This window comes from Gavia stellata, chromosome 20 (genome assembly GCF_030936135.1).
Source record: "Gavia stellata isolate bGavSte3 chromosome 20, bGavSte3.hap2, whole genome shotgun sequence".
Lineage (NCBI taxonomy): Eukaryota > Metazoa > Chordata > Aves > Gaviiformes > Gaviidae > Gavia > Gavia stellata.
The window spans coordinates 1,187,279-1,197,829 of NC_082613.1; the positions used below are offsets into that span (position 1 = coordinate 1,187,279).

The 10,551-nt window shown below is 65.7% G+C and overlaps 1 protein-coding gene across 1 annotated transcript; it reads right to left on the reverse strand.

Moving 5' to 3' along the window:
* XKR7 (XK related 7) lies at window positions 1-8,580 on the reverse strand. Its single transcript, XM_059827324.1, has 3 exons — window positions 8,153-8,580; window positions 1,053-1,252; window positions 1-953 (listed from the first exon to the last, which is right to left on the reverse strand). Exons 1-3 carry the CDS (start codon window positions 8,578-8,580, stop codon window positions 1-3), a joined length of 1,581 nt encoding a protein of 526 aa, XP_059683307.1.
* Window positions 8,581-10,551: the final 1,971 nt, after the last annotated feature.

Here is a 10,551-nt window from a genome sequence, read left to right on the forward strand (position 1 = left end):
CTACACGGTGGTCTCATACTCCAGCACTTCCTGGGGGGCACCGGGGGTCCGGTACTGCAGGCGTGGGGTGGTGGGCGACGCGTACTCCAGCGCCAGGATGGTCTTCCGCAGGCGCCGGTCGATGAAGTGGGCATCCCAGGCCGGGTACTTCTTCCTGGGCAGGTCAATGCGGATGACGGGCCCCTCTGTCCGCGGGGCACGGGCGGCCGGCGCCGGCGGGGCGCAGGGTCTCACCTGGAAGACGGGCACGCAGCTGTCCCGCTCCCCTGGCGCCCCGTCCCGCTCCCCTCCTGTAGTCCGTGGCAGCGAGCGGGGGGGGCTGGTGACGGCGTCCGCGGGAGACCCCGGCGCCGGGGCTGGCCGCTGCCGGAAAATGCAGCCCCCGCCACGGGGGCTGAACATGGGGCCGTTGGGGTGCAAGAGGCAGTAGTAGATGAACATGAAGAAGATGCCGAGGGCAAAGCTGGAGCTGACCACGCAGACGAGGATTAAGGCGTCGAAGTCGGAGGTGGTCTTGCGGTCGTAGTAGAGGAACCAGAGGACGGTGAGGGCGGCATTCTCCGACAGCGTGATGACGTAGTAGATACACATGCGGTAGCGGCTCCGTCCCTCCTTGACGTTGAACCAGCAGAAGATGTAGATGATGCCCACCACCATGTTGTAGATGATCTCCTCCCACTTGGACATGCAGAAGTCCGTCTCACCCTGGATGATCCAGAAGGTCATGATGCACCAGTGGGTGACGATGAAGATGCCGAAGTAGAGCTGGAACACGGAGGCGAAGAGGGCGAAGGCGATGGCGCGGGCAGCGATGGTGAAGAGGTGCCACAGGATCTGCACCACAGCCCCCTTGTAGGACATGGGCATCTTGTCCTCTCGCGAGTCCCGCAGCACCTTCTGGTAGGAGGCGATCATCCACGCCAGGGAGACCAGCGAGGCCGAGGCCGAGAGCCCTGCGGGTGCAAAGAGGGAAGGACAGTGAGAGCCTGCGGCAGCCCGGGGTGCCCCCTCCAGCCGCCTCCGTCCCCCGCTGAGGGGGCTCTGTCCCTTACCCTGCAGCGGCTCGATGCTGTTCTGCTGCACCATGATGCTGAGCTGCAGCACGAGCTGGGGTGCGCTCTTCAGGAAGGTCTCCAGCAGCCGCAGCATGCTGATGTCCGCGCTCTCGAACATCATCCGCCAGTAGAAGTGGCGGCGGCGATGCTCGGCCTGCCAGCGACTCTGCAGCCCCAGGTACAGCGTGCGGAGGTACCTGGACAAGGGGGGGGCAGGAGGGTGAGACGAGCCCCCACTGCCCGGGTGGCTGAGCTCACCTCCCCCTGCCCATGCCAGGCATGCCCTGTGACCGCTGCCAACCCTCTCCAGCGAGCACTTTCCCTCTGTCCAGGGCCACGGGAAGCCCCCCATGCTGGGGGGCGCACAGGCTGCAGGGCAGCAGCGATGCTGAGCACATCCCTGTCCCACCCGAGGCCCCGAGATGCTGGGAAGGGGCAGCTTGTGCAAAGCCGACTCAGCACCCTGCAGCCTTGGGGCTCACCTGGCCATCACCCCAATGCCTACACCGCCATCACAGTGCCCACCCGGCTGTTGCCCCACTCCTTCACCCACCGGTGCTGCCCCTGCACCCTCTCCCCCCTCACAGGGTCTGGATCCCCTCCCCAGCCAGGGATCCCACCCGCAGCCCTGCTCTCTGGCCACCCGGGGATTTGGGGTGCCCCAGCCCAGCACCACGTCTGGCTGCTTCTCAAAGGGGATATTTTGGTCCCGGCTGGCGTGGAGCCCACCCTGCCTCCCCCTGCCCCAGCCAGGACGTAGGCACCAGCTGGTCGTGCCGCGGTGCCCGCGGGAAGCTCCCAGGCGCTTGTGCCGGCACTGCCTCGGCTCTTGGCAGGGCTGTGGGTGCAGGCACACACCGGCCCTGGCCATCTGGTTGTCGGCCGGGGGTCAGCGGAGATGTGCGTGGCACCGACGCACGCGTCAGCTGAGTCACTGCCACCAGGGACCCCTCCTTGCAGCACCGGGCCAGATCCGGGCACCGCAGGAGGGGACACGGGGCCGGATGGGCAGGACATCCCTGGGCAGCCCTGCCTGCACCATGGGCCGGTGGCTCCGCTGCCTCGGCAGAGGGAGCTGGATGAGGAGGAAAACAGAAAGATGAAGCAGGACGACGTCAGGCCGTAAAGCTTCCTCCCAGCCAAGTAACACCCTCACGCAGAGCGACGACCTCTCTATCAGCTCCAGAAAGCACTGCCAGCCGATTCCATTAGCCCGGAGCACGGGAGAAACCCTGATCCCAGCACTTTCAGCTCATCCGTCAGCAGGAGGAGGCAGGAGCTGGCCCTGCTCCCGCTGCGGGTGACCCCACCCCTGGGCTGCACAGCCCCGAGACCACGGTGGGGGCCATCAGCTGGGGCCACCGAGGCCCCTGTGCCACCCTGCTGCCATCTGCTCCCACCTCGGGCAGTCCCACCGGCTCCCTCGGCATGTGGGAGGGCAGGGTGGGCACGCTGGTCCCACGGGGCTCCCGTGGTCCTCCCCAGAGAGGCCGATGACGCCCCGGCAGCCCCCTCACTGCCTGCCCCATCCCCTCCCACCGCCCTGCCGGGAGCCCCAGAAAGCCCCCCCGAGAGCTGGTGGCCGGGCAAGATGTTTCTGTCGGCAAATAACGCGATTTTACTAGTTCCGCCCCAGTTCCAGCGGGTGCCGATGGCTGTGGGGGCCAGCCCACAGCCCCGCAGCCAGCCCAGCTCCAGGCCCCCGCCGGCTCCTTTGCGCTGGTGTCAAAATGATGTTCTAATGCCCATCTCGGGGAGGAGCAGCTAATTTTAGTCTTTGCTGCAGCCTGTCCCTCGCTGCTCGGGGCCGTCCGGCTCCCAACATAGATTTGCACCCCGGTGCCGCCTGCTCACAGCCAGCCAGGCCAGCGCTGCCATCGCAGCACTGCCGTGGCCGCTGCCCCCCAGCCCCTCTCCCTGCCAGGCACTGCTCCTGGCCCCGGGGACGGACCCCCCTCGCTGGCAGGGTGTGAACCAGGGGACAGCCTGGGGACAGGGTGCACAGCCTAGGGGGAAAGCAACAGGAGAAGTGATGCAGAGCCAGGGATGCCGCAGGGCATCGCTGCTGGTGCCAGGGCACCCATGCGTGAATGGGGCCCAGGCACTGGCGACCTCATCCTCTCCCTGTAATCAGCCTCACTAATTGGGCTTGTCAGTGCCGTGATCCCGCCGTCTGCGGTGCACAGCAGCCCCCCCGCGCACAGACCCCAGAGCCGCACTGTCCCCGGCTCCTCAGCCGCTCAACAAGTGACCCGCGGCCTCCCCCAGCTTTCGGCGGGGGCACAATTATCGTCCCGTCTTCCTGTCAGCTCCACAGATCTCATTAAAATGAGATTTCATCTCCCATCGACTTGCCAGAATGAAATGTTGATTCTTATTTGTTATGCATTTGATCATCCCTTCGTGTTTCAGCCCAGAGAAACATCCCCACGCGCTGACAGCGCACGGCGAGCGCTTACCAACCCAGCGCCGCAGCAGCTGTGTGGCGAATACAGAACCAACCACTCGAAAAAAAATAATTTAATTTTCAAAAAACTGACGATGAGGCAGAAATCTACTGCGAGAGCTCTCAGGGCTAATTGCTCCCCACTTTGTATTACAAAGAGGAACCCAACGAACCCCAGCAGCGGGAAGGTGGTGGGCTCGGGCGGGTGCCAGGTTGCCGGAGCTCCACCATGGCCAGGTTTGCTGGAGCCCTGCCGCGGCGGGGTTTGCCGCCAGCATCACCGTTCTCCCAGCTACTGACCCCATTTTTCAAGTGCTGGAAGAAAAGAAGTGCGAGGAGAAAAAGCCCGGCCCTGGTTATAACCAAACCCACTAATTATCGTCCTGAGATGGAAAAGGACAAGGGAGCCCCTGGTCTAAGAGTGAGCGATATGGAGTACGATTTTCCTAGAAGGTAATTTGGGATATCATCCCTTAATCCTTTATTTAAACAAGGAGAAAATTTCTTCCCTGTTGCAGCCATTTTAATCCCTTACACATCCCGCCAAGTCAGGTCATCAGGGAGAGCTGCACGTGCGCCCGGCTGGCACATCACTGCGCCAACAAAAGCCCCAGCATCCTGCTGTCCCCACACCCCAACGTGCCCTCGGTCCCCGGGGCAGACAGGAGCAGCCGGCACCACTCGCGCTCAGGGAAATGCCCGGTCCAGCCCTAAAAAGCCCTTTGTCCTGTGCATCGGGGCCGGGCGGGGACCCCCAGCAAGTGACTGACCCCTGCGCTGGGTCCTGCAGCAGGACAAGCTGACACCCCAAAGCTGGGTGCTCCCAGGGCTGAGAGGGCTCCCGAGCAGGCAGAGCAGAGCCCTGGGGAGTGGGGGGGGGCGGGGGGGGGGCCAAAACCTGCGGGTCCCAGCTCTGCCACCCCCCGTGAGCCCACCCAGCTTGGAAGGCATCTGTGCCCCGTGGGGCTGCCACTGGACTGGCATCAAGATGGAGGGGTGGCACTGGGTCCCCAAGCCAGCAGACGTTGGGGGGACACGGGCTGATGGGTGACTTTCAGGGAGGACCTGCAGGTGGAGAGGGCACCCTGGTCTGGCCCTGGTGACCCCCAGGCAGTCAAACCAGCTGTGATCCTGGGCTAAAGCAGACATGGGGGCACAACAGGCACAGGCAGGGCTGTCCCCAGCACAACGGGACCCACAGAGGCACACCAGCCAGCTGCCAGCCCACGGAGGTGGGCAGGGGACCCCTGGCACACTGCTGGGTGGGAGACACATCCCTTCCCTTCGGTCTTTCTTTGGTGAAAAAGCTGGTGACTTTTTATGACCAGAGCGGATAACAATTCATGAGCTGCAAAACCATTCATGAAGCACACCCTGAGCGTGGCAGTGGCCCGTCCCCCAGCCAGGCCCGCGCCGCTACTGCTTACACAAGCACATGGTCATGCAACCGGCACCGTCTCCGGAGAGCATCCACGGCGGAGCATTTGCATGTGCATCATGAACGCGCCGATGACAACTAACTTCAGCAGCTTCTCGCAGCAGCTTTAATTTGGGATAATCTCAGAGTTAGTGCTCGGAGCTGGCGTGCCTTTGCGCCCTGTATTTTTGTGATTTGGGGGTCTTTGTCACAGCTGGGGCTCGGGGCTGCGCAGCGATGGATTTGGTAGGGGTGAGACCCGCCGAGGTGATCACAAGGCAGGGAGGAGGCAGATAAATCATGGAAGGGGGAGATGTTTGGCAAGGGGCACAGTGCCCTGGCCAGGGAAAAGCCTTCCCTTTACATGCAGCATTTATTCAACACTTCTTAAACTGCCACATCCACCTGCACTGGATCCAGCCTCACTAATGGGTTTAGCAAACTGCATTTAACTGGTCACCCGAGCTAATCCCAAATCCCGAGATTAGAAAGAGCCTCATCTGCAGCTTGAGACCGACAAGTCCTGGAGAGTCAGTGCTGAGAGTTACCGCTTTAATTGGCTTAAGAGCCTCCGTGGTGCAGCAGATCAGGAGAGCGCGGCTGACACCAGTGGGAGCAAAGCCCCGGACTGCAGCCTGGCCCCAGCTCAGGCCAGGATCAGGCAATTGCCCGCAGGGCACCGGGGCCAAGGCTGGCTGCAGGCAGGCTCAGCAGCCGGTGGACCAGAGAGCTCCTGTCCTCTCCCTCACCAGCTCCTCCAGCACATTAAAGCAGGGTTCGCACCCCTCCTGCAGCCAGCATACCCGGAGCTCGAGGGGATGGAGTGGGATCAGGGAGGGGCAGGCAGTGGCTGTGTGGGGAAGGGAAGGGGCAGGAGCCCCTCTAGCACGGTGCATGCTGCACTGTGAAACGAAGTTAGACATCCCAGGAGCATCCCAGGAAAAGCAGCAGACAAACACACGCATGCAGACAATAGGGAGTGGAGGAGCCTCCGTACTACAAGAGGGGAAACAGCACCGAAACCGGAGAGGAGCGCTGCCTGCTTGGAGCATTGTTCCGCAAATTTGCCATTGTCTCCACTCCCCTCCCAGCACCAGCCTCCCCGGGAAGCAGCTCAGTGCTAGAGCCACGGCTCTTCCTGGCGCCCAGAGGATGGAGCTCAGTGGAGCTGGGAGTGAGCAGTGTCGGCTCCACGGCACAGGGGAAGAAGGTGCCGATAAACTGTCAGCTCGGGCTTCTGGAGGGTCTGCAGAGACGCAGGCAAAGGGCCTCGAGCCTGCTCCAAGCTGCCGCTTGCCCTGCCTGCACAGCCCGCCTTTCCCAGGCCTGGGAAGGGGCAGGCAACAGAACCGCAGCCCCGGTGGGGAAGCCTGGCCCAGCTGGGGATGAATGGCACCTCCGCACCCACGACCCCGCAGACTACAGCGAGCTCCAAGCAGGAGCACAGGGAGGTGCATGGAGGAGGAGCCAGGCCCGAGGTGTTTGGGGCCTGGCAGAAGCAGCCCACACCCCACGGGACCCGGCTGCAGTGGCCAGGCAGAGCCCCCAGCAGGCCCAGTGCCACCAGCCACCGGGACAGCAGGCCTGTGCCACCCAGCTGGGCTGCAGGCTCCTCACACCAGCTCCTGCCCACACCCACAGCTCCTGCACACACCCACCTGCACCCACAGATGGGCTCTGCTGGGGGCTCTCCCCCCTTCTCACCCTGCTGTGGCTGCAGAGGGATTGATCCCATGGCCCCCCCAACTGCCTGGGCCCCTGCTGCACCTCGCCATCCCCACCCACTTCCCCCCCTGCCATCCCCACCTGTGTCCTCTGTGCTGCACCCTGTTATCCCCACCCATGTCCCTGCTGCACCCTGCCACTCCCCCCAGCCCCAACCCGGCTCCATGACCCCCATGCCTCCAGACCTGCCCCAGCTGCAGCAGGTGGATGAGGCCCCACAACACCCCCATCCTGGTCCCCTGGCCCCCCGTATGCCTGTAACCCCTGTCCCCCCATACTCCCAGCCCCCCCATACATCCAGACCTGCCCCAGCTGCAGCAGGTGGACGAGGCCCTCAGCAGCCCCATCCCCACCCCCTGGTACCCCCATAACCCCCGTCCCCCCGTATCCCCGTACCTCCAGACCTGCCCCAGCTGCAGCAGGTGGATGAGGCCCTGCAGCAGCCCCATCCCCACCCCCTGGTACCCCCATAACCCCCGTCCCCCCGTATCCCCGTACCTCCAGACCTGCCCCAGCTGCAGCAGGTGGATGAGGCCCTCAGCAGCCCCATCCCCACCCCCTGGTACCCCCATAACCCCCGTCCCCCCGTATCCCCGTACCTCCAGACCTGCCCCAGCTGCAGCAGGTGGATGAGGCCCTCAGCAGCCCCATCCCCACCCCCTGGTACCCCCATAACCCCCGTCCCCCCGTATCCCCGTACCTCCAGACCTGCCCCAGCTGCAGCAGGTGGATGAGGCCCTCAGCAGCCCCATCCCCACCCCCTGGTACCCCCATAACCCCCGTCCCCCCGTATCCCCGTACCTCCAGACCTGCCCCAGCTGCAGCAGGTGGATGAGGCCCTCAGCAGCCCCATCCCCACCCCCTGGTACCCCCATAACCCCCGTCCCCCCGTATCCCCGTACCTCCAGACCTGCCCCAGCTGCAGCAGGTGGATGAGGCCCTCAGCAGCCCCATCCCCACCCCCTGGTACCCCCATAACCCCCGTCCCCCCGTATCCCCGTACCTCCAGACCTGCCCCAGCTGCAGCAGGTGGATGAGGCCCTCAGCAGCCCCATCCCCACCCCCTGGTACCCCCATAACCCCCGTCCCCCCGTATCCCCGTACCTCCAGACCTGCCCCAGCTGCAGCAGGTGGATGAGGCCCTCAGCAGCCCCATCCCCACCCCCTGGTACCCCCATAACCCCCGTCCCCCCGTATCCCCGTACCTCCAGACCTGCCCCAGCTGCAGCAGGTGGATGAGGCCCTCAGCAGCCCCATCCCCACCCCCTGGTACCCCCATAACCCCCGTCCCCCCGTATCCCCGTACCTCCAGACCTGCCCCAGCTGCAGCAGGTGGATGAGGCCCTCAGCAGCCCCATCCCCACCCCCTGGTACCCCCATAACCCCCGTCCCCCCGTATCCCCGTACCTCCAGACCTGCCCCAGCTGCAGCAGGTGGATGAGGCCCTGCAGCAGCCCCATCCCCACCCCCTGGTACCCCCATAACCCCCGTCCCCCCGTATCCCCGTACCTCCAGACCTGCCCCAGCTGCAGCAGGTGGATGAGGCCCTGCAGCAGCCAGACGCAGAGGCGGCAGCAGCCGCGGGGGCCGCGGGCGCTGTCCTTGGTGCTGCCGGCGCTGTCCTTGGTGCTGGCGGCGAAGTCGTAGACGAACCACCTGAAGCTGAGCAGCTGCACCACCAGCGAGGGCAGCAGCACGAAGAGCAGCGTCAGCCCGAACCACCACCGCTGCCCCCGCACGTAGTAGTGGGCCGCCAGCCACAGGTCCGAGGCGCCGTCCGCGAAGCAGACCAGGAGGGCGCAGAGCACCCAACAGCCGTCCCGCAGCCGGTACCGCCGCGCCGGGGGGGCCGCGCCGCCCGCCCGCCTCCCGCCGCCGTCCTCCGGGCTCTCCAGCCGCACGGCCGGGCCGCCGCCGCCGTCCGACTTCGCGGCCATGTTGTCGGGGGAGAGGAGGAGAAAGGAGGGAGCGGGAGAGACTTCCGGAGGGAGGACGGCGCCGCCGAGCCCGCCCCGGCAGCGCCCGCCCCCGCCGGCCTCGCCCCGCGCCCGCCGGCCGGCACCCGCCGCCCGGCCCGGCCCCGCCGAGACACGCCCCGGCCGGCGCCGGCAGCCCCCGCCCGGCCCCCGCCGCTCCCCCTCCGGAAAGGGCAGCCGCCCCCCAGCCGCCACCGCGGGGTCCCGGGGGAGCGCACGGTACCGGTGGGCGCCTCCCTGCGCCCCCGCCGGGAAGGGCAACCGGCCCCTCCCCGTCGGTGTCGGTCCCGACCCCCGGGCTCCCCGCCGGCAAGGGCCGCCTGGCCCCCGCCGAGCTCCCGCCCGGTGCCAGCGGATGCCTCCCCGCACCCCGCCCCGCTCTGGGCAGAACCCCCCGGGGCAGAGGCCATGCTGTCCGGCCCCCCGCCACCCAGCTCGTCAAGGACCGGAGCTCCCTGGGCAGCTGCCGGGCGGCCTTGGGCTCCCCCGGCCCCGAGTCTCAGCCCAGGCAAGACCTGGCTCACAGGTCCGGCCCTGGAGAGGGGCGGTGTGAGCCCCACGCCGGCCTGGGCGGGGGGAGATGCTGCGGGTGCCTCTGCTCCCCCAGGGCCGGGGCAGGGCCACAGGCCACGGGGCTCCTGCCCGAGGCAGCCCGAGGGAGCCCCAGCAGGGACCTGCTGGGCAGGACCTGAGCTCTGCTTTGGAGGGAGAGCCCCGGCCTTGGGGAAGTCCCTGAGGAGCCGCGTGACCAGGCGAAGTGCCAAGGTCTCTGGGTGGACCTGGGGCACTGGGGTTTGGGTGCACGTGCGCCCAGATGCTGCCCTGCTCCTCGGCTCTGCCCCACCATCTCTCCACCGTTTGTTGCCCATCCGAGTTCGGACGCAGCCCATCTGGCAGAGCCAGGCTGCCCCGGGCTGGCCGGCAGTGCGAGGGGCTGGTACCGCTGCAGGACATGTGCTTGCACGAGGAGCAGTGCTGTGCCAGCATCCCCAGCACTGCTGGGACGGAAAAGGCTTTTTGCTCCATTGCAGCATGTCTCCAGGGAGGGTGATCACACGCAGGCAGCTGCCTCGTGAAGGCAGCTTCAGCCCCCAGCCCGGCCCAAAGGGATGCTCGCTGCATTTCAGCCCCCAAGGCTCAGCTCCGCGTGTCTGCTTGCGGAGGAGCCAGGCGCGTGGCTGGAGCCTGGCCCACGGTGAGCACGCCGCAGCACGCAGCGAGGGGGAGCGTGTTTTATCCCAGGAAACACGGCCAACTTTCAAACTCCGCCTTGCAGAGCAGCAAGGGGGGAGCAGCGCAAACCCGGGGTGCATCTGGGTTCCTGGTGCACGAAACTGGGGGAGCAAGCTGGGGGGGAAGGCATTAGTCAGCACAAGGGAGCAGAGTCAGGCCCTCGGTGAGGCTCTCCCAGCACTGCATGTATTAGCATGGGTAATGAGACTTAAATACCTAACCTTGAGATGCTCCTGACAGATCCCCTCCACAAATGCCTGCCTGGGGGAGGGGATGCTCCCAGCATCCCAGAGCCAGAAGAAAGGAGCCTTTCATCCACTGCCGGTCAGGGCCAGAGCCCCTTCGGAGGACGGGCTCCACCGGGCAGAGCCCCCGCCAATGCCTGGCCAGCCCCAGCCCTCTCTGCGCTCAGTCCCTGGGGAGTCTCTGTCCTGGCTGGGCAATGGAGCAGAGCCGGTGCTGCCACGATGGTGGGCATGGCACCAGGGAGAGGGGACCTGGAAACCAGGGAGAGACAGACCCACCTTCCTTCACAGACCCTGAAACACCCCCTCTGCAACAGCAGTTAAACATTCACAGCCTGAGAACACAGGAACCGTGGTTTGAAGTCTGATTTATCTTAACAACAGGCCCCAGCAGCCACAGGAAAAAAACGAGAGAGAAAAAAACCCTATAAACATCCTCGAAGCCTTCCGTGCA